This window comes from Maniola hyperantus, chromosome 11, assembly GCF_902806685.2.
Source record: "Maniola hyperantus chromosome 11, iAphHyp1.2, whole genome shotgun sequence".
Taxonomy (NCBI): Eukaryota; Metazoa; Arthropoda; class Insecta; order Lepidoptera; family Nymphalidae; genus Maniola; species Maniola hyperantus.
Window position 1 is genome coordinate 15,186,801 of NC_048546.1, and position 27,852 is coordinate 15,214,652.

Sequence of the window (27,852 nt, forward strand, 5' to 3'; positions counted from 1 at the left end):
CATTGGTATGAAATGAACCACCAATCCAGTTGGTACAATAGCTACGGGTAACTTTAGAAACATGTCAAACATCGTGAGTCGATAGTTAAATGTAATTCATGGTTTATCCTGCTGTAAATTATTTAGTAACATCTAAGATTATTTTTCCGACCCAAATGTCGACCAATAGAATTGCACCATTCGACGTCACGTGGTACAACCTACATGGTATTATACTGATAATTTTTTGAAAATTTTCTCTGGTAGTTGAAGTCCACACGTCAAACTGACAGGTTGAATTCAATTGTGAAAATTGGAGATTTTGGCCGACATTTGGGACGGAAAAATAATCCCCCGAATACCACACGAGCTTCAAAATTATCTGGCATTTCCCTCAAGGTTCCCTGCAAACAAATAAAGTCGTCAAGTTTTTCAGGAAAAATCACTCGCGCTTCGCGCTCGTGATTTTTTAACCTGATAAACTTGACTCCTTCATTTGTTTGCAACGAACCTATCGGGAAATACCCGATAATTTTGAAGCTCTTGTGGTATTATAAGTGAACATTTCATTACTCGATAAAACCATATTTACGTAAATCATATTCTAAAGTCCCTTTTTTAAAGCACTATTATACCATCTCTGGGTACTTATTTTATTTAGTAATTATTTACTTATTTTATAATGCTTCTTCTTTACTCTTCTTGTGAAAGTTCAATCTAAAATAGAGAAGCAGGGACTGGTTCATGGACTCATTCACATGAACCAACTGAACCACATACATCACTAACATCTTAAATAATTATGGTATCATTATTTTACGATTTGACATTAGCTAATGTCAAAACGTGTTGTTTCATTAAAAATCTAGACTGAAGCAAAGAGTACTTATATAATCACTATGAAGTTTCGAGCTGATATTTTACGATTTTACTGTATATTTTTTTATTTCGGCTGATGTCAAAATGACGTCATTTCGATGTTAATGAGACATGGTTCCAGCGTAATATCAGTTTGCGGGACTTATATTGCAGACTTTCTATGGTAATGTGAAAAGAAACGCAACTGTCATTTGAGAATGATAAAGACAAATGATAATTAACACTTCTTGGTCTGTTGGTCTGTCACCAGTCTGTCACTACCTACTCACTGTGTTTCTACTTTCTTGAAGTTGACTGCGTATATTCAATGTACTCTGTGGTTGACTGTTGAATCGATTATTTTTGTGGCCAACACGGATCGCACGATTTTCGCAGGTTTTCGAATAAAATTTTCCGGCAAAATATTTCAAAAGTCAAGTTAAATTTAGTTTTAAAATGCTTGCTTCACGAAATGTTATTTCCCGCTTAATGCAAACCACAGGTAAGAAAAAACAAGACATTTGAAAATGAAAATTCAAGAAAAAAATGAGTTCTTTCATATTTTATTTAGATTATTTATATTTACTTAGTTATTAACATTCATAATAATTCATTTAAAGATCTCCCGATTAATAAACGAAGACTTGACTTTGTTTCTCCAAATTAAACTGAAAGAATATTGTTACATAACAATTGAAAATAACCTAAAACTTTGTAATTTAGGGCAATACTGAAATACATTTGCGTTACTTAGATGAAATGTTATAAATTATGTTTAAGAATAATAGATATGTAAAAGAGGATCCTTGTTTTAGATGAAATTGTAATATGTAATTACAAAATGATATCAGACAAAGGAAGACTCCCAAAGTCATGACTTGCCCAATAGATAAATGTTATTCTTATCAGTATTAGAATTGGTATCTGTTTTTCAATACCTATCTAATATTATGATGTTTTTTTATAAATACTGAATATGTCTGAACCAATTCATTTTTTTAATTTTTATCAAGTCAAATCCCATGATTTGACTTATTAACAAAAAAAATAAAAATCCCCAGGTCCCAGAGACAGGGCCAAACTAAGTTAATGGTAATGGGTTTTACTGTCAAATTGTTTAATAAATGAATAAATAAAGAAAGATCAGCAACAGTTATAAATGGGGAAGTGGTTGGCATGTCAATCCTGCGGCTGCCCCGGCAGACGAGTGCATGCATAGCTGGGGACAGAGTAACGAATGTAGCGATGTGCACAGTGCGGCGCTACCACGCGGGCGAGGGCTTCAAGACGCCCAGCATGGACGAGCTGCCCGTGCCGCAGGGCTCGTGGCAGGCGCGATACGACGCCAACCAGCGCCGCTACAACGCCATCCTGCTCTTCGGCATCAGCTTCATGGCGGGATCTATCGCTATCGTGAGTTCACCTCTATTGCCACCCGGGTGGCACACATCCCACACTTGTAGGATATATCGCCATCGTGAGTTGCCGACCCTCCCGTGTGGTGTGGTCTGATCTGTTTGTAGAGGAATTGATATGTTAGCTAGTTTATTCTTTTATGTACATATTTCATTCGTGTATGTTTTTTATGAATCTAGTTTAAGCGTAAGTCAGAAAAGTAGGTTAAATTTAACTAATTTTATAAGTTATTAAAATGTTCCCTCATATAAAGCTTGCATGTGGATATAGATCACAACCTGTAGAGGCTTATCGAGAGTTTTAATCTATATAATAACCTAACTGCAATATTAACTTGATTAGGGCACAATTGCTATTGCAACCACATAATCAAAATAGCGACCTAAACACAAAAGTATTTAATAGTCGTCGAGTCTCGAGTCGGAATGAGACTGAAGTAATAACTGTCATACACTCTATTTATACAAATCGAATCAAGATGGCTACCCCACCACAGATTGCGTGACATCGAATGAGTCAAATATTGTCTAATTCATTAAACTAACTTCAATAAGCTAACACTAGTAGGAACGTTTTGTTTTACTTGCAGTTTACAAGTAGCTTAGATCACTGTGTGAAGTGTCATCGGTTCAACTGTTTTGAAGATTAGACCCATCACACAGACAGTCACCAATAGTGCAATGATTTTCTAAATGTTTTTAGTTCCTAATGTAAATTTATAACTAAATCTTCCAGCATCAGTTTTCCCCTCCAATTATAATATGGGTACCTTCAAGTCAACAGTGAATAGGCATCTTCTAGACCAGTGCGCTCCATCTTTGGAGCGCTAGTCTATAAATTAAAAAAATGATTTAATTTTTTACAAATCTCTAAAGTGTATAAATGTGCTTTTTTATATTAAACTAGTTCCTCTTAGTTACTAAAATATATATCTGTTGCAGGCCAAGGGCTCCGGCTTGCTGTACCTTAACTACGCGCCGCCCAAGTCCGTCGACTAAGTGTCGATTGTATGTAAACTATGTACCTATGTGATGTAATTAGTAAATTAAACTATTCAACTAACACAAGACATTGTTTATACTCATTTCTATTCTAAGTAGGAGTACGTAACTAAGTAGGGGTACATAACTAAGTAGGGGTACGTAACTAAGTAGGGGTACATAACTAAGTAGGGGTACGTAACAAAGTAGGGGTACGTAACTAAGTAGGGGTACGTAACAAAGTAGGGGTACGTAACAAAGTAGGGGTACATAACTAAGTAGGGGTACGTAACTAAGTAGGGGTACGTAACAAAGTAGGGGTACATAACTAAGTAGGGGTACGTAACTAAGTAGGGGTACATAACTAAGTAGGGGTACGTAACAAAGTAGGGGTACGTAACAAAGTAGGGGTACATAACTAAGTAGGGGTACGTAACTAAGTAGGGGTACGTAACTAAGTAGGGGTACATAACTAAGTAGGGGTACGTAACTAAGTAGGGGTACATAACTAAGTAGGGGTACATAACTAAGTAGGGGTACGTAACTAAGTAGGGATATGTAACAAAGTAGGGGTACGTAACTAAGTAGGGGTACGTAACTAAGTAGGGGTATGTAACAAAGTAGGGGTACATAACTAAGTAGGGGTACGTAACTAAGTAGGGGTATGTAACAAAGTAGGGGTACATAACTAAGTAGGGGTACGTAACTAAGTAGGGGTACATAACTAAGTAGGGGTACGTAACTAAGTAGGGATATGTAACAAAGTAGGGGTACATAACTAAGTAGGGGTACGTAACTAAGTAGGGGTATGTAACAAAGTAGGGGTACATAACTAAGTAGGGGTACGTAACTAAGTAGGGGTATGTAACAAAGTAGGGGTACAAACCTAAGTAGGGGTACGTAACTAAGTAGGGGTACATGACTATGGAATTCCATGGAATATGGATTGTGGAAGCCAAAGTACATCTAACATGCTTTAAACAATATTTATTTGGAACTAGCTGACCCGCCCCGACTTCGCTCGGGTGGAATTTAGAAAATTGAGGTGGGGGGTTTAATTTCCAAAAATCCTGAGACATGTATTTCTTCATTTGTGACCGAAAACTCAATTAACCAATGAAGTAGGCTACACCGCGGGTGTCAGTCAGTCGTGGGGTGAAAACTAGCAGTCGGAGCGATACAGTGCTAAAGCGAAAAATGTTCAAAATCTTGGGCTATTGGGTGAACTAGTAAAAAAAATTGCCACCCAACAAAAAATTCATCTCCATACAAAAAAAATTGTTGGCCACTAAACAACATTAAATTCCTATTGATCAGTCCATCTTAAGTTTTGTGCTGGATTTATTTTTCTTTTCAAGGTTCTATAAAGAGCAAAATGCAAAATACATTTATGTAGGTAGGTATATAAAACTCAGAAATGAGAAGTGCTCGGAAGTGTTGACAGGAAACCCATACAAATACAAACATCAAAACCCAAATACATAGTATAAAGTATTAGGTAATGTCTCATAAAGACAATGCCTGCATTTACAAAAATTAGCTTTGCATGCCCGCGGGCCACCGGCCACCTTAGTGGTCTGCACTCTGCACAACTTGGCATGCCCGCGGGCCACCTTAGTGGTCTGCACAGCTTGGCATGCCCGCGGGCCACCTTTGGGCTGTGCGTTGATAGATCAATCAGACAGTCAGCTTCTCTTTTTGTATACCTATATAAACTTAAACAATCTTTTTAAAAATAAAATATTTATTTTACATAACTTACTTGCTAGGTAGTAGGTAGGTATATAAATATGGTGCTACTTAACAATATACTTAAATAACAAAACACTTTAAGTTTTCTACTATAGTCGAATTTTTAATTAAACAACATTTTTTGACGTTTCCAGTGCTACTAGATTTTCGTGCAAAAATAAAAATAGTGAGGGGGGCAAAAAAAATCAGCAACTGAGTTGGTACAGTGGCGTAGTAGTACGGGTAACATTGGAAAGCTGTCATAAATTGTAAGTCGGTGGTTTAATGGAATTAATGACATCTAAGACCACCTAACTACACAAATATATATTTACGTAAATCATATCCTAAAACCCTTTTTTACGGCAATATTATACTAGAGTTACCTACATCTAGGTACTTATTTTATTTTAGTAATTATTTGTTATAGTTGCTTCTTTTTACTCTGCTTGTGTGAGCTCAAAATAAAATAGTGAAGCGGGAACTGGTTCATTGACTCATTCACATATGACACAACTGAACCACATACATCACTAACATCTTAAATATGGTATCATTATCTAATGTCAAAACGTGTTGTTTAATTAAAAATTCGAGTATAGGTAGTAGGTACTGTTGTATAATATATTAATCAATTAGATACATCATACAAGACATGTAATGTTTAGCTTCATAGCTGATAGTACGAGTTAACTCCGGTTCCGGGTAACTCGTACGTCATCATGTCGTCATGTCTCATCTGTCGTCTGTCGCGCGCTAGTGCTCGCGCGCGATGTCGGAGAACGCGTCGAGGATGTCCTGCGTGGTGAGCGGCAGCGACAGCCCCGCACCCGGGTAGCACGCCGCGATGCGCGCCTGCACACACACACACATCGTGTCCCATCTGTCGTCTGTCGCGCGCTAGTGCTCGCGCGCGATGTCGGAGAACGCGTCGAGGATGTCCTGCGTGGTGAGCGGCAGCGACAGCCCCGCACCCGGGTAGCACGCCGCGATGCGCGCCTGCACACACACACACATCGTGTCCCATCTGTCGTCTGTCGCGCGCTAGTGCTCGCGCGCGATGTCGGAGAACGCGTCGAGGATGTCCTGCGTGGTGAGCGGCAGCGACAGCCCCGCACCCGGGTAGCACGCCGCGATGCGCGCCTGCACACACACACACACACACACATCGTGTCCCATCTGTCGTCTGTCGCGCGCTAGTGCTCGCGCGCGATGTCGGAGAACGCGTCGAGGATGTCCTGCGTGGTGAGCGGCAGCGACAGCCCCGCACCCGGGTAGCACGCCGCGATGCGCGCCTGCACACACACACACATCGTGTCCCATCTGTCGTCTGTCGCGCGCTAGTGCTCGCGCGCGATGTCGGAGAACGCGTCGAGGATGTCCTGCGTGGTGAGCGGCAGCGACAGCCCCGCACCCGGGTAGCACGCCGCGATGCGCGCCTGCACACACACACACATCGTGTCCCATCTGTCGTCTGTCGCGCGCTAGTGCTCGCGCGCGATGTCGGAGAACGCGTCGAGGATGTCCTGCGTGGTGAGCGGCAGCGACAGCCCCGCACCCGGGTAGCACGCCGCGATGCGCGCCTGCACACACACACACATCGTGTCCCATCTGTCGTCTGTCGCGCGCTAGTGCTCGCGCGCGATGTCGGAGAACGCGTCGAGGATGTCCTGCGTGGTGAGCGGCAGCGACAGCCCCGCACCCGGGTAGCACGCCGCGATGCGCGCCTGCACACACACACACACATCAGCATGGTGTGGGCGCACCACCACCACGTGGAATAGTGTCCTGGCACTGACTGGACGTGGGAAGGGCGGAGATAAAAAGTTTTTTTTAAATTTACATACATTTGGAAATATACAGCATTTCTACATAGTATAAAATAAAGTCGCCTCCCACTGTATGTATGTATGTATGTATGTATATATGTATGTATGTATGTACGTATGAACGCGTAGATCTTTTAAACGACGCAACGGATATTAATGCGGTTTTCACCAATAGATAGAGTAATTTAAGAGGAAGGTTTATAGATAGTTAAATTCTCAAAAAATTAGAGATCCCTAGGGAAATTGAAATAATGTGAATTAGGTCGGAAAAAAACCTCTCATTTGAGAGTTTCCGAGGCGTGCGCTGCATAAACGGTCAAAGTTACACGAAAACAATTTACGGTGAAATTATTTCTCTTAAAAATTTCTACAAAAAAGTAGCGATAGCATACATGTATCTTTTAAGGTTGGCTCACAATAATCGATTTTATGGTTTTCAAATGTGATCTGAAACAAAGCCTTACTTTCGAGGGTGTTTTTACTGACATACTATTGATTCTTATCAAAATAAAATAGTTGATCATCTGTAATATTCTATTTAGACCAAAATTGCCCTTTACATAATTTAATTTAGAATAATATCTAACGAGATATCACAAAATTAAAATAATTTGAAATATCGTAAAATTAAAACTAACGCGCAACAAACCGTAGTACCGAGCTTTATTTGAATATAACGTGCCAAAGATACAGGTATCAATGAGCAGTAGACGCGAGTACCTGCAAGGCGACGTGCTGCGCGATGAACTCCTCCTGCATGGCGCGCCACACCACCTGCAGCAGCCCGCCCTCCTCGCTCAAGTGCTTCTCCACCGTCCGGTACAGGCGGTGCAGAGACTTGGATATAACGTGCCAAAGATACAGGTATCAATGAGCAGTAGACGCGAGTACCTGCAAGGCGACGTGCTGCGCGATGAACTCCTCCTGCATGGCGCGCCACACCACCTGCAGCAGCCCGCCCTCCTCGCTCAAGTGCTTCTCCACCGTCCGGTACAGGCGGTGCAGAGACTTGGATATAACGTGCCAAAGATACAGGTATCAATGAGCAGTAGACGCGAGTACCTGCAAGGCGACGTGCTGCGCGATGAACTCCTCCTGCATGGCGCGCCACACCACCTGCAGCAGCCCGCCCTCCTCGCTCAAGTGCTTCTCCACCGTCCGGTACAGGCGGTGCAGAGACTTGCGCACTGCAACAAGCACACAACAGTCCCCAACCAAAAATGTTCAAAACCTTGGCCCTTTTAAAGAACACAAGAACAAAGTGTCTTCAACTCTTTAACTACCAAGATAAGTCTACTAACTAAGATAAGTCAATGGACCGATTTTTAGGTATAAGTATGTTTATAAGTTTAGGTTAGTACAAATATTATAATAGCACTGTTGTCAGCACTTTTATGATAATATATTAAAAAAACCTTGGCCCATCGGGTGAACCGGTAAAAAAAATATGGCCACCGAAAAAAAATCGTTTTCTAACTGGAAAAAGGGAACCTTTATAGGATCACTTTGTTGTCTGTCTGTCTGACCGTCTGACTGTCTGTCTGTCAAAAAACCAATAGGGTACTTCCAGTGGACCTAGAATCATTAAATTTGGCAGGTAGGTAGGTATTATAGCACAAGTAAAGGAAAAAATCCGAAAGTCGTGAATCAGTGGTTACATCACAAAAAAATGTATTCATGAACTAATCCAATCCAATCCATCAGCCTGTTTGCGTCCACTGCTGGACATAGGCCTTTCCAAGAGCGCGCCGCCTTCCTCATCCACCCGCTCCCCACCACCGGTCCAGCGGGCGGGGGGTCGCGGTGTCCACTCCAGAACACGTCTGCCGCATCGGCCGTCGGTTCTGCGACAGACTTGGCCTGCCCACTGCCCACTGCCCACTGCCCATTGCCACTTCAGCGCGCTAATCCTTTGAGCTATGTCGGTCGCTTTTGTTCTTGAACTAATAATTAGTATTTTTAATTTTCAAAGTATGATAACTATTCTCGAATTTTTAATTAAACAACACGTTTTGACATTAGCTAATGTCAAATCGTAAAATAATGATACCATATTTAAGATAATAGTGATGTATGTGGTTCAGTTGTGTCATGTGAATGAGTCAATGAATCAGTTCCCGCTTCTCTATTTTATATTGAGCTAGCTAGATTAGCCTCAGAATATAGAGACAATAGAGTCAGGAAGTAACCTACTGAGAGTCTAGAGCTTAGTTCGTTATCAATACTAGGGCGTGGTTGAAGGTAGAAAACAAAATAAAAGATTGTATAAGGAAATAAACTGTTTTATTCAGGGAAAACTGCCTCCAAATCAAATTTATCTTTACCATTACTTATTGCTTTATCATTAAACTAGCTTCTGCTCGCGGCTTCGCCCGCGTGGCCTACAGGAAACAAATGGCATATAACATCAGGACGCGCACCCTGAACAGCACCGAATAACACATATAACCTTCCAACCCCCGGTTCATCCCTTTAGGAGGGATTTTTTCATAGCCGTTTCTTAGCTGCCACCTAACCTTAAGAAAAAACTTACTTTCCAAATTTCAAGTTAATCATATCAATAATTAAAACTTTCCCATACAAACTTTCATCCCCTATTTAACCACCCTTATGGGCGAATTTTCCAATAATCCTCAAACACGTATTTCTTCATTTGTGACCGAAAACCCAAATACCAATTTTCATGCAAATAACTTGAAAAATGACCGACTTTCATACAAACTTCCATCCCCCATTTAACCCACTTAGGGGTTGAATTTCGAAAAATCCTTTCTTAGTGGATACATACTCTTCACAAAGAATAGACCTTCCAAATTTCATGTCTTTAGGACCAGCGGTTTAGGCTGTGCGTTGATATCTATGTCAGCCAGTCAGTCAGGACTTTGAATTTTATATATATAGATAATTTATTATTCATTTTAAGAAGACTCTACCGCCACTTCGTAAAAACATATCTACCGAGAGAAAAGAACTGGCAAGAAAAACTCGCTGGTGTCTATTCTGAATAACCAATTACACATTGAACAATACATAAAACAAAGTATAAAGTACAACAACAGGAATAGAAAATCACAATCAAATAAAACAAACAGTACCTAGGTATTTCGTACCTGTAGCTAGTTCACAGCTTCTTCTTAAAAATAGGAAAATTAATTATCTCTACTGTCAAAGCAGAGCCATTTATAGCCCTTTGGCTACCCTTTCCATAAGTATAATGATACTAAAACTCAAATTCAATAGAGTCAACAATAGAGTTTAAACTTTAGTTTCAAATTCCACATTATACTCTATTTAAATCTACAATTACTTTATTTCTAAAATATAATAAAATCAGTTTCACCATGTAAGACCTTTGGATTAGCTGCTATATATTATCTGTTACGTCTGTAGTATTTTGTCTATCATTTTGACGTGCCTCTGTTTACAAATAAAATGTCTATGGTTTAGAATTAATTCTTAAGCAAAATCTAAAGAGTTTAGTAGCAATTTCAAGAAATAAATAGCAACTCTAACCATTTATCTTATAAGCTCATATAAGAAGAGTAAAAAGGAAGCATTATAAAATTAGTAAATAAAATAAGTACTTAGAGGTACTTATGTAAGATTGGTATAATAGTGCTTTAAAAAAGGATTTTGGGCAGGGACCGAAAAGGTAACCCGTATGAGGGTTTTAATCGGATTAATTTTTTGGGTTAGGTTAAAAACCCCACGATAAAGATAACCCGTATTATATGGGTTAATCAGCCAATATAAACCGGTTCTGCACCTAAGGTTCATTTTTGCTTATAAAAATGCGCAAGAAAGTGATGGCGATAACAGCCGCTCGGTGTTTGATCGCGTCCCGGCACGACTCCAATTGCCGCCACGAAGGATGCATGCGATTTTAAACGTTATTTCTGGTGCACAATATTGTATTTAATTTTGGCAAGTGTTTGGCTGTAGGTATTATTTACTACTCACAATTTTATTTCGATTCTAGCGCAAATCACTGACAGTCTAGTATGCAACAGGTCGACATGGCAATCGGGGTGGGGACGCCCCGCACATGCGCTAACCCGGTGTGGGTGAGCGCGGGTGACGTGCGGGTGTGCGGGACGTCCTCCCGCCTCGTACTTCGATTGCCATCTCAACCTGTCGCGTACTATACCTACTTATGAGTTAAAGTTGAGTGTTTTTGTTCATATCAGTCGTTGCTTTTCATTCTTAGTACCTACCTAGCACTTTATGTTGATTTGATCTAGAGGTGTTAAATATGATAACATTCTTATATCATAGTATTAACGTTTGTTACAGAAACATCCATATCCACTAATAATTATTATAAATGCGAAAGTGTGACTGTCTGTCTGTCGGTCCATCTGTCTGCTAGCTTTTCACGGCCCAACAGTTTAATCGATTTTTATGAAATTTGGTACAGATATATCTTGCATCTTGAAATTTATATAGGCAACTTTTTATCCCGAAAAATCAATGAGTTCCCAAGGGGTTTAAAAAACCAAAATCAACGCACACGAAGTTGCGGCATCATCTAGTGTTTAATATTTTTTACCTTAAAATATTTACTTAATTCAAAAAAATTGTACAATTGTTAAATTCGTTCGACCGAATGTTGGGTTATTCCCGTCGAGTCACAGCCCCGTGAGTAACAGTGTGACTCAACAGGATTTTTTTGGATTTTTTTTCCGTTGAGTAACACTGTGACTTAATGGGAATTTTTGCCTCCGTTAAATCACACCTACATATTGCGTGTGTAAGAAGATGTGTTGACCGAATGTGCACTTTTCCGGGATGCAAAAATTTGATAATGACATTTATTTTCAAATCCAAAATGGCGGACATGGATTTTTTACAAAAAATAGACATGGGTGTCGTTTTCAGCGTTTTCAAGGATGCTGAATTTGATGATGACATTTATTTTCAAATTGAAGATGGCTCTCATGGAATTTTTACAAAAAATTACATGGGTGTCGTTTTCAGGGGTTTGGGGATGCTGAATTTGATGATGACATTTATTTTCAAATCCAAGATGGCGGACATGGACTTTTTACAAAAAATAGACATGTGTGTCGTTTTCAGGGTTTTCCAGGATGCTGATTTTAATAATGACATTTATTTTCATATCAAAGATGGCGGACATGGATTGTTACAAAAAATAGACATGGGTGTCGTTTTCAGGGTTTTAGAGGATGCTGAATTTAATGATGACATTTACTTTCAAATCCAAGATGGCGGACATGAACTTTTTACAAAAAATAGACATGGGTGTCGTTTTCAGGGTTTTTGAGGATGCTGAATTTGATGATGAAATATATTTTCAAATCCATTTCAAATCCAAAACTCTGAAAACGACACGCACGTCTATTTTTTTAAAAGCCCATGTCCGCCATCTTAATTTAAAAATAAATGTCATTACCAAAATTAGCATCCTTGAAAACGACACCCATGTATATTTTTTGTAAAAAGCCCATGTCCGCAATCTTGAATTTGAAAATAAATGTCATCATCAAATTCAGCATCCTCGAAACCTCTGAAAACAACACCCATGTATTTTTTTGTAAACAGTCCATGTCCGCCATCTTGGATTTGAAAATAAATGTCACTATCAAAATCAGCATCCTGGAAAACCCTGAAAACGACACCCTTGTCTAATATTTTGTAAAAAGTTCATGTACGCCATCTTATATTTGAAAATAAATGGCATCCCGGAAATGTGCACATTCAGTCAACACTTGTTACACACGCAATATGTAGGTGTGACTCAACGGGAAAATAATTTCAAAAAATTATGTTGAGTCACAGTGTTACTCACGGGGGTGACACTCAACGAGAATAACTCCATTTTATTTTATTATAAATGATACTGAGCAAGAATATCGCAAACGACAACTTACTCATAATCGTCAATATGGTCGAGACTCGTTTGTACCGATTGCACCGTGAGGTGCAAGCAGAAAATGGGGTGCAAGCGATTTTTAACCTTATTGACATATTTCAGAAAACAACATTTAAGCACCCTATGAATGATACTGAGCAAGAATATGTCAAAAAAGAACTTTCTCATAACTAACAATAAGGTCGAGAATCGCTTGCACTTTTTCTACTTGTTTCACCCCTACCGAACCATATAAAAATTCTACCACCTTAAAAACGGGCTGAATTGAGAACCACCTCCTTTTTGGAAGTCGGTTAAAAAACAAGGTCTGGGAGGTGTCGGAGGAGGATACTTAAAATTTTTTTTTTTATTTTTACAAAAAAAAAATCAACAAGTAAGTACATGTACAACTTTGTACAAGTGCTATCTCTTACGATACCTTCGTGTATGAGTCCGACTTGAACTTGATCGATTTTTAAAATATTAGAGTAATAATGAAGTAATAAATGTAGAGATAGTACATATGTACTTGTAGGTAGGTACCTCTACCTAAATACACAAAATTCAACAAACCGCGAGCAACGAGTAGCCCGCGCATGACGTAAGCTATCGCGACGTTGCCGCAGCGACGGTGTACCTATAGTTGCGACTTGCGGCTATCTCTTTCATACGGGTTAATCAGCAATATTTAAAGATTAACCTTATCGAAATACGGCTGACCCCGTATAACGGTTAATCAAACAAAGGGGTTTCACGTCTAACCGGTTAACCTTTTAAGCGGATTAATCGGTCCTTGAATTTTTGGGATATGATTTACGTAAATATATATTTTATTGAGTCTATTATTAGGTGGTTTTAGATGTTATTATACAATTTACAACATTTTTTTATAATTTTTTATATCATTTATTCCATTGAACCATCGACCAACAATGTTAGACACCTTTTCAAAGTTACCCGTAGATATTGTACCAACTCTGTTGGTGATTTTTTTGCCCCCACTATTTATCCATACTAATATTATAAATGCGAAAGTGTGTCTGTCTGTCTGACTGTCTGCTAGCTTTTCACGGCTCAACCGTTCAACCGATTTTGACCAAATTTGGTACAAATATAGCTTGCATCCCGGGGAAGGACATGGGCTACTTTTTATCCCGGAAAAATGAAGAGTTCCCACAGGATTTTTAAAAACTTAAATCCACGCGGACGAAGTCGCGGGCATCATCTAGTTTTTCATAAAAATCTGGTAGCACTGTAAACGTCAAAAAATGTTGTTTAATTAAAAATTTGACTATATAGGTATCAAGTGTATCATATGAATGGGCTTCAGTAGCACAGCGCAGCGGTACCTACCTTCGTGCGCGGGGTAGAGCGCGCGGTACCTACCTTCGTGCGCGGGGTAGAGCGCGAGCAGGCGCCGCAGCTCGTGCTTGCTGTAGGCGGCGCGGTACCTACCTTCGTGCGCGGGGTAGAGCGCGAGCAGGCGCCGCAGCTCGTGCTTGCTGTAGGCGGCGCGGTACCTACCTTCGTGCGCGGGGTAGAGCGCGAGCAGGCGCCGCAGCTCGTGCTTGCTGTAGGCGGCGCGGTACCTACCTTCGTGCGCGGGGTAGAGCGCGAGCAGGCGCCGCAGCTCGTGCTTGCTGTAGGCGGCGCGGTACCTACCTTCGTGCGCGGGGTAGAGCGCGAGCAGGCGCCGCAGCTCGTGCTTGCTGTAGGCGGCGCGGTACCTACCTTCGTGCGCGGGGTAGAGCGCGAGCAGGCGCCGCAGCTCGTGCTTGCTGTAGGCGGCGCGGTACCTACCTTCGTGCGCGGGGTAGAGCGCGAGCAGGCGCCGCAGCTCGTGCTTGCTGTAGGCGGCGCGGTACCTACCTTCGTGCGCGGGGTAGAGCGCGAGCAGGCGCCGCAGCTCGTGCTTGCTGTAGGCGGCGCGGTACCTACCTTCGTGCGCGGGGTAGAGCGCGAGCAGGCGCCGCAGCTCGTGCTTGCTGTAGGCGGCGCGGTACCTACCTTCGTGCGCGGGGTAGAGCGCGAGCAGGCGCCGCAGCTCGTGCTTGCTGTAGGCGGCGCGGTACCTACCTTCGTGCGCGGGGTAGAGCGCGAGCAGGCGCCGCAGCTCGTGCTTGCTGTAGGCGGCGCGGTACCTACCTTCGTGCGCGGGGTAGAGCGCGAGCAGGCGCCGCAGCTCGTGCTTGCTGTAGGCGGCGCGGTACCTACCTTCGTGCGCGGGGTAGAGCGCGAGCAGGCGCCGCAGCTCGTGCTTGCTGTAGGCGGCGCGGTACCCACCTTCGTGCGCGGGGTAGAGCGCGAGCAGGCGCCGCAGCTCGTGCTTGCTGTAGGCGGCGCGGTACCTACCTTCGTGCGCGGGGTAGAGCGCGAGCAGGCGCCGCAGCTCGTGCTTGCTGTAGGCGGCGCGGTACCTACCTTCGTGCGCGGGGTAGAGCGCGAGCAGGCGCCGCAGCTCGTGCTTGCTGTAGGCGGCGCGGTACCTACCTTCGTGCGCGGGGTAGAGCGCGAGCAGGCGCCGCAGCTCGTGCTTGCTGTAGGCGGCGCGGTACCTACCTTCGTGCGCGGGGTAGAGCGCGAGCAGGCGCCGCAGCTCGTGCTTGCTGTAGGCGGCGCGGTACCTACCTTCGTGCGCGGGGTAGAGCGCGAGCAGGCGCCGCAGCTCGTGCTTGCTGTAGGCGGCGCGGTACCTACCTTCGTGCGCGGGGTAGAGCGCGAGCAGGCGCCGCAGCTCGTGCTTGCTGTAGGCGGCGCGGTACCTACCTTCGTGCGCGGGGTAGAGCGCGAGCAGGCGCCGCAGCTCGTGCTTGCTGTAGGCGGCGCGGTACCTACCTTCGTGCGCGGGGTAGAGCGCGAGCAGGCGCCGCAGCTCGTGCTTGCTGTAGGCGGCGCGGTACCCTACCTTCGTGCGCGGGGTAGAGCGCGAGCAGGCGCCGCAGCTCGTGCTTGCTGTAGGCGGCGCGGTACCTACCTTCGTGCGCGGGGTAGAGCGCGAGCAGGCGCCGCAGCTCGTGCTTGCTGTAGGCGGCGCGGTACCTACCTTCGTGCGCGGGGTAGAGCGCGAGCAGGCGCCGCAGCTCGTGCTTGCTGTAGGCGGCGCGGTACCTACCTTCGTGCGCGGGGTAGAGCGCGAGCAGGCGCCGCAGCTCGTGCTTGCTGTAGGCGGCGCGGTAGCACACCTCGTGCTCGCGCACGCCGGCCGCCACCGCCTCGGCCACGCCCTCGAAGAACGTGGTGAGCTTCTCCAGCGGGCGCCCGAACTGCTGCGTGACGTAGGCGCGCAGCGCGTCCGCGTAGCGCGCGCGCGCGTCGCGGCGCAGCGCGTCCAGCGCGGGCACGCGCAGCGCGCTCACGCACGCGTGCAGGCGGTGGTAGTTCTCCAGCTGCAGCACGGCGCGCGGCGTGCGCGGGTGCGCGGCCGTGGCGATGGCGCGCAGCTGCGCCGCGCCCAGCGCCAGGTACCAGCGGTCCAGGTCGGCGCGGCGGCCGCGCGCGAAGATGGCCTCGCACACGGCGCTCAGCTGCTCCAGCTCCGGGATGAAGCTCAGGATGCCGCACTTGGGCTTGCGCGCCGCCTGCCGACATCGGTTGGGTTAGGTTAGGTTGGACACTGCCCGCCGAGGCCACCGGCACCACCAGCACCACCAGCACCACCAGCACCACCAGCACCAGCACGCACCTGCTTGACGGCGTCGGGCAGCGCGGCGAGGCGCTCGGCCACGACGCGGTCGGCGCCGCGCTTGGCGGCCACCGCCACGGCCGCCAGCGCCGCGCGCGCCCAGCGCGCCTCGCCCGCGCCCGCCTCCGCCTCAGCCTCGCCGCCGCGCAGCACGCGCCGCCCCACGCACGCCAGCGCGCGCATCGCCCCGCTGCGAACGTATGACAATCGGGAGTTGGGAGAACATTATGTTGGAATGTTTAAGAGAAGACTCGTTCGACTCACTAAGGCTCGTGCTTCTCGATGTGCTGCACGAGCGCGACCAGCTCCTGCTCCAGCGCGGGGAACAGCTCGGCGCGCAGGCGGCGCGCGGCGTCCGACGCGCGCCGCGCCTCCGCGCCGCCGCCCGACGCGCCCGATGCGCCCGACCCGCCCGACCCGCCGCCGCCCTCGCCCTGCCGGCACGACCAACTCACACTGATAAATCTCATATTTTTATCATTCGCAATCATAGATGGCGTTATATGCCGCAATTATATTATTATGCATAACAGAGATAGCACCGTTGCTATGCTTGCATCTTTTATTCGCGTGAATGGGACATAAATAGGGGTATATGTGCATTTCCTTCTTCCCTGTACGCAACCCCATATATGTCCGTTCCTTCCTACATCCTAACTTGTATGCAAGAAGTACCAGTCGGTGCAAACACTTCGCCGTGAAGACATGGCCGCGCTGTGACACGGCGTGCGCAGTGCCAACTGCCAACGTGCGCAGTGCCAACTGCCAACGTGCGCAGTGCCAACTGCCAACGTGCGCAGTGCCAACTGCCAACGTGCGCAGTGCCAACTGCCAACGTGCGCAGTGCCAACTGCCAACGTACGCAGTGCCAACTGCCAACGTGCGCAGTGCCAACTGCCAACGTGCGCAGTGCCAACTGCCAACGTGCGCAGTGCTAACTGCCAACGTGCGCAGTGCCAACTGCCAACGTGTTTGTGCAAAATAAAATAACCTTAATTCGATAATCGTGCGCATAAAATAAGCCAAAAATCATCAAACCCAAGACCTGATCAGGAAGAAATTCACAACTTCATCAAACTGAGTTTATCCTGTGTTCTTGAGACGTCCCATTTTCCTAGCTGTTCCTTGTTTTGAATGCTACTTATTTTCGGGGGAAAATAAATTTAAACCGCTTCAATCTACAGTCCACTTTTAAAGTTAAATAAATATCGAAATAAGTCCTACCGCTTCAAATATGGTCGAATTCCGTTTCCTCCATAATTAATTTTTGAAGTTTACCACACACAATATAATACAAATGTGCACTTATCAATCTGTTTATCGCAAGAACACCGCAAGACACAAATAACTAATTATTTAGCAGTTATGCTCCGCCTTCCTCATCCACCCACTTCCCGCTATCTTCTTAAGGTCGTCAGTCCAGCGGGTTGGAGGTCGTCCCACACTGCGCTTGCTGATACACGGTCTCCACTCCAGAACACGTCTGATTATGATTATGATTACGAAAAAAGTAAGGCATCAAAAAAAATCGTCTCCATACAAAATTGATTTTAAATTTTTAACAGAATACTGGAACTTTTTTATCACACCTTGTATGTATGTCATCATGATCAACCCATCACCGGCTTACTACATAGCACGGGTCTCCTCTCAGAGTGAGAAGGGTTTTGGCCATAGTCTACCATGCTGGTCATGTGTGGATTGGTAGAGTTCACACACCTTTGAGAACATTAAGGAGAACTCTCAGGGATGCAGGTTTCCTCAATCCTCACGATGTTTTCCTTCACCGTTAAAGCAAGTGATATTTAATTAATTAAAACGCACATAACTCCGAAAAGTAAGAGGTGGGTGCCCGGGATCGAACCCCTGACCTCCGATTAGAAGGCGGACATCCTAACCACTAGGCTATTACAGCTTTGTATGTGAATAAAACCCGTAGTTGGCAGAAGACATTTATTTGGTAAAATTCAATTTAATATACACTACTGTAAGCTGTTCGATCATAAGTAATAACTCGATGTAAAGTCAAACAGCGCCATCTAGTAAGTGAGAAGGTAGTTTTTTTTTACAATACTTTATCGTTCACAATAGGCTACTTGACTCATATCTAATTTCGTCCAATAAATGATTATTTATTATAGTATTTTGCTTAAGACAACGAAATATATCAATAACAATTATTAAAAACGCAGGATGGATATATAAATCCAATTTAAAAAAATACAATTTTTATTTTTATTTGAAACGCAGAAAACGCTGTCAGCCATGATGTGACGTCATTCTTCTTCTTCTTCTCTTAATATATGGCTTTTTCCAGTGCCATGTCAGCACAATGCACTTTGCCAGTCTCAAGTAGCTTGAAGGAGACACAGAGGAGATTGGCCGGTAAAAATGTGCAGTTAAGATCTTAAACTGTTTACTGTAATAGAAGGGTTAATTTATTGTTAGTACCATAATATAACTATTACATATAATATTACAACTGGGATCACATAGACAGACACACACATGGGAAGGTCAACAGAGAGACATAGATACACAAATTATAGCTTTAGTTTGTTAATTTTAAAAAATTTACATAGATACTTAATATAAGGACTATACACTAACATTAAAACACATTCAACATTTAGAGGGCGGGGAATTTTAGGAGGGAGGATATCGTAAAGTTTAAAGGGGAGTTTGGGACAGGAGAAGAGTATGTGGGAGGCTGATCCTTCGTCTAGACCACATTCACACAGGGAGTTGTCACGCACTCTTAATTTTGACAAGTGGACAGGGGTGGTGACGTCATTAAATATGTAAACAAAGAAATGTCATTCCTATGTCACGCGGGGACTAACGTAGTATCCATATATATAAAATTTAGAGTCCTGACTAACTTATATATCAACGCACAGCCTAAACATCTAAACAGCTGGGCCTAGATACATGAAATTTGGTGAGTGTGTTCTTTGTAGGTAAAGAGAAGGTATCCACTAGGAAAGGATTTTTTGAAATTCCACCTCTGAGTGGGTTAAATGGAGGTTTGAAATTTATGAAGTCCACGCGGGCGAAGTCACGAGCATAAGCTAGTTTTTATATATTTCTAAAAACTCATAGTAAACGTAAAAAAATATCGTTTTCTCTTTATAAATTGAATAAGTTATTAAGTAAGACTTACAACAAAGTGATCTTTGCAAAAATAAATTTGGGTTGAAGTCGTTAGTCATATAGGATCCCTTTAAGCAAGTCTTTGCGTGTTACGTATATTTATTTCACTGGGCACTCTAATCCACAACTTTCCTGTGGTCTTTATCGATGCGTTTTTTACATTCTCGGATGATGCAATAACGATAATTACTATATTTTTCATGTAAACTAGTATAGAAGTCATGTTTATTAAACTTTGGTAGGTTATGCTCAGTATATATAATGTACTCTGTGGTTATGCTGTTGTTTACAAATGCATGACGTCAGAGCACAGATAATCTATCGGCCAAACATGGCCGACAGTGTTTTCACCTGTCTAAGAAAAATATTTTTTTAAATTAAAGTTTTACGGTTTTTAGGGCGCAAAAAAATATAGTGTTAATTTTTTTGATATAATAGGACAAATATTAACCATTTAAGACCAACTTAAAAAAATTGTCAAGTAGCCTATTGGACAGTATGTATGATGTGGATAAAACTCAAAGGTTTCCTTTCAGAAAAATTAAGAAACATCATGAATATGAAAAATTAACCGAAGTACCCCTAATTATGTCGAAAACTATCAATCATAGAATATATCTTGACCCTGGGCCCTTTGGTGAGCGTGAAAATAAATGACCACCGAATTAAAATTTTACCCATACAAAACACTATCGCTCTCAAAAACTATGTACCTAAGTAAAAAATACTTAAAACCTTGGACCCTTAGTGAATTGGAGAGTAAAAGATAGCCACTGAACAAAGAAAAAAATTGCCTCTCACAAAACTATCAGATAAAACACTCAAAATGATCAGATAAAAGTTGTTGTACCTACTGAAGCCTCGGACCCTTTGGTGAAATGGTGAATAATAGATGCCCACCATATTACAATAAATATGTTGGAGAACAAGAGGATGGCCGACATCAGCAAAGAGCAAAGTGTTTACAATTAAATGGCGGCGAGCCTACAAATACTTAAGCCTCGGACCCTTTGGTGAAATGGTGAATAATAGATGCCCACCATATTACAATAAATATGTTGGAGAACAAGAGGATGGCCGACATCAGCAAAGAGCAAAGTGTTTACAATTAAATGGCGGCGAGCCTACAAATACTTAAGCCTCGGACCCTTTGGTGAAATGGTGAATAATAGATGGCCCATATAAAAAATAATTTCCTACACAAAAGAAAATAAAATTGAGCAGTCTTTAGTAAGTTTTGTGTTGAATTTGTTCTTCAAACTGATTTTTCTTTTAAAGGTTTTAAAGGCAATTTGCAGCCCAAATAGACCATAGTCTGTGCTAGGAAAACATTCAGTTCCACTCACCTTCGCGTCCACGTCGAGGCCGAAGAAGTGCGTGCAGAAATCCTGCTCGGCGTTGCACACGCTCTCCACCAGCGTCAGCACCTCGTCCAGCAGCGGGTCCACGCGCTCCGGCGCCGCGTGCGCCAGCTCCTGCTTGGCGCGCTCGGCCGCCGCGCGCACGTCGCGCTCGTGCACGCGCGCCCACGCGCCGCAGTACACGCGCAGCAGCGCCGCGTACGCCTTGTCGTCCGTGCACTTGAGCCAGCGCATGAAGGGCGCGTAGGGCGCCAGCTCGGCGTGGTGCGCACGCGCGCGCGGCGTCGCCGTGGCCTCGTTGCCGAGGTGGATGAGCGCGTTGTTGAGGTGCCGCGCCAGCGCCGCCGCCAGCGCGTCGCGCGCGCGCGCCAAGCGCCGCAACCGCTCGCGCACGGCGCCCAGCCGCAGCCGCGCCTCGCCCGCGCGCGCCGCGTCCAGCGCGCCGCGCAGCGCCTCCGCCGCCGCCAGCGCGCGCGCGCGCCCCTCCGCCGTGCCCAGCGAGATCTGACACAGAGTACGACGTGCATACATGATCGCTCCCTCCGCGACCGCCGCGACGACGCAGCGCACTCACCTCGGGCAGCGCGTCCAGGTCCTGCAGCGCGGGGTTGTCGAGCCAGTCGTACATGTCCGCGAGCTCCGCGAGCAGCGAGCGCGCCGCTGCGTCCGCGCGCGCCGCGCCCGAGCGCGCGTGCAGAGCCGCCGGCGCCGCACGCGTCAGCGCCTCGAGCCGCGCCAGCCGCGCCGACAGCGCGCCGCTCGCCGCGCCGCCCGCTGCGACCACACACAGTTACAGTCGGATCGCAGTCCACCTCGCGGCGACGGCGCGCGGCGGGGACGCACCTTCGAGCCGTTCGGCGAGACGCGCGCCGCCGCCCTCCGTGGCCGCGGCCAGCATGCCGGCCACGTTGAGCGCGTCGAGGCGCGCCAGGCGCTCGGCCAGGCGGCGCACGCGGCGCTCGGCGTCCGCGTCGCCGGGCTCCGCGTCGTCCAGCAGCGCGGCCAGCGCCGCGTCGGACGGCGCGCCGGGCGCGGGGCGCGCGCCCGCCGCTGCCGCCAGCTGCAGCAGCGTCGGGCGCCCGGCCTCCGCGCAGCGCAGCGCCAGCGTCTCGCCGCCCGCCTCCACGAGCACCGCGCCGCTCTGCGGAGGATACGCTGCGTGTACTGACATATTGCTGATGAACCTGCTACCTCAACTTGCGAACGGACTCCCTTGAAAATGGACGCCGGATAGGTTCGAAACGTGTCGGGCTAACGTCGACTAAACACGTGAGTAAAGCCGGGACAGATATTATATATAATGGAAATCACTCAGGATAGTTTATATATCTATAACAGGTACAATGTATACGGCTGTTTCCGGGCGCGCCTGCATAGGATGACGTTGTGCGAGAGCCCGGCGTGCGAGTGCGGCTTTGGCGACGAGGATAGGCACCATGTGCTGTGGGAGTGTCCCCTTTTTGAGGACTTGTGGGTGACGATGTTGGATGGGATCGTACGCGGGGAAGCGGGGCCGGTCTTCTACACGGACCTCGTCTCATCGGCGGGGAACTACAACCGGCTACGGGAATTCGCGCACCATTGGCATACGAGGCGAAGCAGCTCGGAGCGTACAGGTGCCAGGCCGGCACCACGGAGGAGCAGCAGCGGAGATCACAGCTGTGTTAGTGACGTCTAGCCCCCAAGGGGGGAGAGTGAGCATAAGGGACAAGGAAGAGACAAAAATAATTTGTAGGGAGTCAAGAAGGCGCCCCGGGAAATGCCAAGAGCAAGTACCGAACGGGCGCCCTCCCGCGACTCGGCACATATAACCGAGAGGTTGGTGGGGCCATGGGAGGTGGAGGGTTGTCCCTAGGTACAATATACACATGTATATATCTTATAGCAGTTACAATATACACATGTATATATCTTATAGCAGGTACAATATACACATGAGCTTTTATGAGAATCAGAAAATTTATTTTATATATATACAGTGGAAACTCGATAAAACCAGACTAATTTATTGTAGTCATTAGGGATTCGGATAATCGAAAATCCGGATAATCGAATGTATGAAGAAAAGCGGGTTTTGTGCATATTATGTAGTTCACTGACTGATTTATCAACACACAGCTCAAACTACTGGACAAATCGGGCTGAAATCTGGCTGGTGGATAGCTATTAAGATGTAGGCATCCGTTAAGAAAGGATTTTTGAAAATTCAAGCCCTAAGGGGTTGAAATAGGGGTTTGAAACTTGTGTAGTCCATGCGGACAAAGCCGCGAGCATAAGCTAGTTTTATATAAAATGTTTGAGCAGTTCATTTCATAAATTAAAATTTTGGACAGAGTACTGGATCAGATACCCAGCGACAGCTGTCACGTGAAGATCACACTGAGCCGGTAACATGTTAAGTATGCATGTCCAACGTTAGTATTATTATCTCAAACAATTAAGTTGGGGCCACCTTCAGCTTCATGTTTACAAACCAAACCCAAACCGAAAGCCCACCAAATACAAATCATTTCATAGCAGTGCTACACTAGATGTTTCACTTAATGCAGATCCCACGATTGGAATCTGAGCGACGTCGGTCGGCGCTCACCGTCAGGTCGGGCTTGACGCACACGGCGTGCAGCGGCCACACGCGCAGCCGCGCGCCGCCCTCGCTCAGCACCAGCGCGCCGCCCTCCGCGCTCAGGCGCTGCGCGCGCCCGCCCTCGCCCTCCACGTCCACGCCCAGCTCCACGCCGCACTCCTCCAGCTTCATCCTCCCCCTCCCACGTACCACACACCGATAATAACTACTTTCTCTATGTTGTTTAATGACTATAACGAATCACCATAAGCTGTCATATTATCAAATATCAACAATAATTTTAGTAAGAATCTATCTTTCACTTTAAAAAGTACTTTAGGTAAAATGAAATGAATAAAAATATTATTAAATTTTGATTTGTAGATTGTATAGGTAGTCGAATTTTAATGTGTTTTTAATGAAACAACACCAAACCACCGAAACAACACGTTTTGACATTAGCTAACAAGGGCGATTGTCTAAGCTGTCAAACAACGCATCAATCTTACACTAATGTCAAATGACAAATTGTAAAATAATAATGATACCATAATATGATTATTATTATTATAATATTTAAGATGTTTCATGTTAGTGATGATGTGGTTCAGTTGGTTCATGAGAATGAGTCCATGAACCAGTCCCTGCTTCTCTATTTTAGATTGAACTTTCACAAGAAGAGTAAAGAAGAAGCATTATAAAATTAGTAGGTACCTACTTAGTTAAATTATTACTGAAATAAAATAAGTACCTAGAGATGGTATAATAGTGCTTTAAAAAAGGGATTTTAGAATATGATTTACTTAAATATGTTTTTTATCGAGTAATAAGGTGATTTTAGATGTTACTAAACAATTTACAGTAGGATGATCGATTCACAATGTTTGACACGTTTCTAAAGTTATCCGTAGCTACTGTACCAACTGGATTGGTGGTCCATGCCAATAGGTTGTTGCCCCTAGCACTATTTATGGACAGCCAGGCTGATCCATTGAGGTTGCGTAGTGATTATAAACTCTTTGGGGCTAGAACTCTCTGGTATTTATATTGTGTTATCCTCAGAACCAGAACGCATTCAGAACGTGTTATCCTTGGATGAATGTTATCCTTATCCACAGAGTACATTGGTATAGGTGTTATCTATGGCTAGAACCATAGATAATATACTAAGCTAGAACCCAGAGCTGTGAAACCAGAAAAGCCAGAACAAAACGATGTATAATATTATTTATAATTTTTACGAAAAAATATGCAAAATTGTAAATTAAGTCACGCATTGATTTGATTTGCTTTTAAATTAATACAAATATTCCAATACTTATTTAAAAAATTGAGCTTCATATATAGGAGGGCGTGGAGAGCCGCATACATTATAACCTCACTCGAGTGCAGTCAAACAACAGCAAGAATGGCAAAGAACGCTACCAAGGGTGGAAAAAAATCGAACGAAGAAGTATTCGCAGGCTTTCAGAACCTTCGCGCCGAGCAGAGGCAGCTCGCCAACAAGATATCGGAGCTGGAGATGGATCTGAACGAGCACAAGTAAGCAGCTTCGTCTCCACCGAGACGTTCTGTCGTCGCCTTAACCTGCGTAATAATATTGTGATCCTGTGTATCGTTGCGGCAGAATTGTGATCGAGACGCTGCGCGGCGTGGAGCCGGAGCGCAGGTGCTTCCGCATGGTGGGCGGCGTGCTGGTGGAGCGCACCGTGGGCGCCGTGCTGCCCGAGCTGGAGGGCAACCGCGACCGCCTGCCGCAGGCGCTGCAGGTGAGCCTTCTGTGATCGAGACGCTGCGCGGCGTGGAGCCTATACTACTTACCTCCGATATCATCGTACTTCGTCCTGCGACATAATCGCGTTGCATGCACGGACTGCCGCGGCCGTCTCCATTATTTTAAATTCTTGATATCTCCTAAGATATTATTCTAAGCGAAATGATACCGGACTTTTTTTAGAGCTGTTTAAGAGGAACAATTCCATTGAACATTGTTTTCGTGCTAACTATTTAGGCAGCGTACGCCACGGAAGCTCACAGATGAGACGAGTTTTTTCACTTTATTGCAATTTTATATATTCGAATTGCAAATATTTTTGAAGGGATCTCCTAATTTTTAAAAAAATAAAATATAGCCTATGTCACTTAGGAATTATGTAGCTTTCTATTGGTGAAAGAATTTTCAAAATCGGTTCAGTAGTTCCAGAGATTATCCCCTACAAACAAACTTAACGACATTACCTCTTTATAATTTCAAATTTGCACACCATGGTGGCAGAATGTAGGTTTGTACAAACAACAATTGTAATAAACAAGTTATAAATGACACAACACAACTACAATTGGCAAATAAATGATTTGTATTTGGGGTTGCACAGTTAAAGTTCAAATGCAGCTATGAAAAGTTAAAACACATACACTCGCACTCGTGACACTGGAGCCCTAACGTCGTTGGTGTGGCAGGCGCTGAACGAGCAGCTGACGCGCAAGGGGCAGGAGATCAACGACTACATCGAGCAGCACGACATCCGCGTGCAGCGCGGCAGCGACGCGGAGCCCCAAGCGGCCGCGCCCGACGCCGCCAAGAGCAACGTGCTGGTCGCCAGCGCTTGAGGGCCCTGCGCAGATGCCTTCAGAGCAACGTGCTGGAGGACCCTGCACTGCTGCCTTCGGACAATAACCCATGCTCGTTATTGCCACATTCTAATGCTATCAGCTTCGCAAATTTCCCTCACAAAGATGTAAACATTGTATGCACAAGTCAGCTGAAAGTGCACAACCCCACGTGTCAGCTGAAAGTGCACAACCCTACATGTTAGCATTTGAATAAGGCAATATTCCTCAGATAACTAATCATCCCCTGCCGCCCGCCGGGTGTCACTGTCACGGTACCAGCAGGAATATTTACAAAGATTTTTAAAAAATTATTTTTAAACAACTTCCGAAAAGGCGGTGGTTCTCAATTCAACCCATTTTTTAAAATTGTATGTTCACCGATTTCTTCGAGGTTTCTGGATCGATTTGCAAATCTTTTTTAATCAACAGAGGATGTTTCCGTGGTGGTCCCATGAAAATTTCTGGGACCAACTCCTCAGTCCTGATGCTGCAGGGTTACCGCCCATCTAAGTTATTAAGATTCAGGAAGTGTTCATAGTGAATTAATGTTGTAGGTACCAAGCAACGACTTTATGCTTGGATTCCGAGTCCCAACTCCTCAACCCTGATGATGTAGGGGTACAGCACTCCTAAACTATAGAGATCCAGGAACTGTTCCTGGTGAAATAATATTGTAAATGCTGAGAGCATAGACTTTGTTATTGAATTCCAAGTCCCAACTCTTCAATCCTGATGCTTGAAGGTACTGAACTCCTAAGCCGTGTGGATTTGGAAAGTTTTGGTGGTGAATTGATATTTTAGGTATCAAACAGTGGCGCCGATTCTTTTGTACACAATCTCTAAACTAAACTAAATTTACAGGTCTCAATCTAGTGCCATCCTTTTCCGCAAGCAACATTATGAAAGGGATAGCAATAGATTTAGACGTGTCATTTTAGTTTAGTTTAAAGATTGTGTACAACGGAATTAGCCACAATGACTACTTACACTAAAAAATCTTAAAATATTTTTTTTATTAAAAAACCGATTTCCAAAAGGGTTATTCCCGTTGAGTCAAAGGATATTTTTCTCCAGAAATAGTAATATCAGTTTTTTGAAAAAATGCTTGGAGGTACCGTTTGATAGGATAGGACAGCTCCCCTCCCGCAGCCCGAGGGGGCGCTTCTGTGCACGGCATTCATCGGTGAATACACAAGTGTGCAGTTCAGTTCATGTGTGCAGACCAGTGCTAGCACACGAGTGCACTGTGCGTGGCGCGGAGGCTGGGCTGCCAGTCACTGCGACAGTTCAGTTCATGTGTGCAGACCAGTGCTAGCACACGAGTGCACTGTGCGTCGCGCGGAGGCTGGGCTGCCAGTCGCTGCGACAGTTCAGTTCATGTGTGCAGACCAGTGCTAGCACACGAGTGCACTGTGCGTCGCGCGGAGGCTGGGCTGCCAGTCACTGCGACAGTTCAGTTCATGTGTGCAGACCAGTGCTAGCACACGAGTGCACTGTGCGTCGCGCGGAGGCTGGGCTGCCAGTCGCTGCGACAGTTCAGTTCATGTGTGCAGACCAGTGCTAGCACACGAGTGCACTGTGCGTCGCGCGGAGGCTGGGCTGCCAGTCGCTGCGACAGTTCAGTTCATGTGTGCAGACCAGTGCTAGCACACGAGTGCACTGTGCGTCGCGCGGAGGCTGGGCTGCCAGTCGCTGCGACAGTTCAGTTCATGTGTGCAGACCAGTGCTAGCACACGAGTGCACTGTGCGTCGCGCGGAGGCTGGGCTGCCAGTCGCTGCGACAGTTCAGTTCATGTGTGCAGACCAGTGCTAGCA

At 45.4% G+C, this 27,852-nt stretch overlaps 3 protein-coding genes across 4 annotated transcripts; 2 read left to right on the forward strand and 1 right to left on the reverse strand.

Annotated features, from left to right (window-relative positions):
• Nucleotides 1–1,148: 1,148 nt before the first annotated feature.
• LOC117986263 (uncharacterized) lies at nt 1,149–3,320 on the forward strand. Its single transcript, XM_034973097.2, has 3 exons — nt 1,149–1,339; nt 2,093–2,250; nt 3,195–3,320. Exons 1-3 carry the CDS (start codon nt 1,294–1,296, stop codon nt 3,249–3,251), a joined length of 261 nt encoding a protein of 86 aa, XP_034828988.1. The 5' UTR covers nt 1,149–1,293; the 3' UTR covers nt 3,252–3,320.
• Nucleotides 1,385–23,919, reverse strand: Sec3 (exocyst complex component Sec3). Of its 2 annotated transcripts, XM_069501963.1 has the most exons (10): nt 23,452–23,919; nt 21,705–22,002; nt 21,436–21,635; nt 20,847–21,365; nt 16,612–16,781; nt 16,348–16,537; nt 15,778–16,243; nt 7,856–7,980; nt 4,996–6,691; nt 1,385–2,350 (listed from the first exon to the last, which is right to left on the reverse strand). In XM_069501963.1, the coding sequence occupies exons 1-9, from the start codon at nt 23,614–23,616 to the stop codon at nt 6,593–6,595; spliced, it is 2,232 nt and encodes a 743-aa protein (XP_069358064.1). In that variant the 5' UTR covers nt 23,617–23,919; the 3' UTR covers nt 1,385–2,350; nt 4,996–6,592. The 2 variants fall into 2 exon arrangements, with proteins under 2 accessions (XP_069358064.1, XP_069358063.1); XM_069501962.1 differs by lacking the exon at nt 4,996–6,691 and having other exon boundaries at nt 7,514–7,980.
• A 688-nt stretch (nt 23,920–24,607) lies between these two features.
• Nucleotides 24,608–27,622, forward strand: Pfdn2 (prefoldin 2). The gene is made up of 3 exons (XM_034973242.2): nt 24,608–24,966; nt 25,052–25,193; nt 25,885–27,622. The coding sequence occupies exons 1-3, from the start codon at nt 24,833–24,835 to the stop codon at nt 26,032–26,034; spliced, it is 426 nt and encodes a 141-aa protein (XP_034829133.1). The 5' UTR covers nt 24,608–24,832; the 3' UTR covers nt 26,035–27,622.
• Nucleotides 27,623–27,852: the final 230 nt, after the last annotated feature.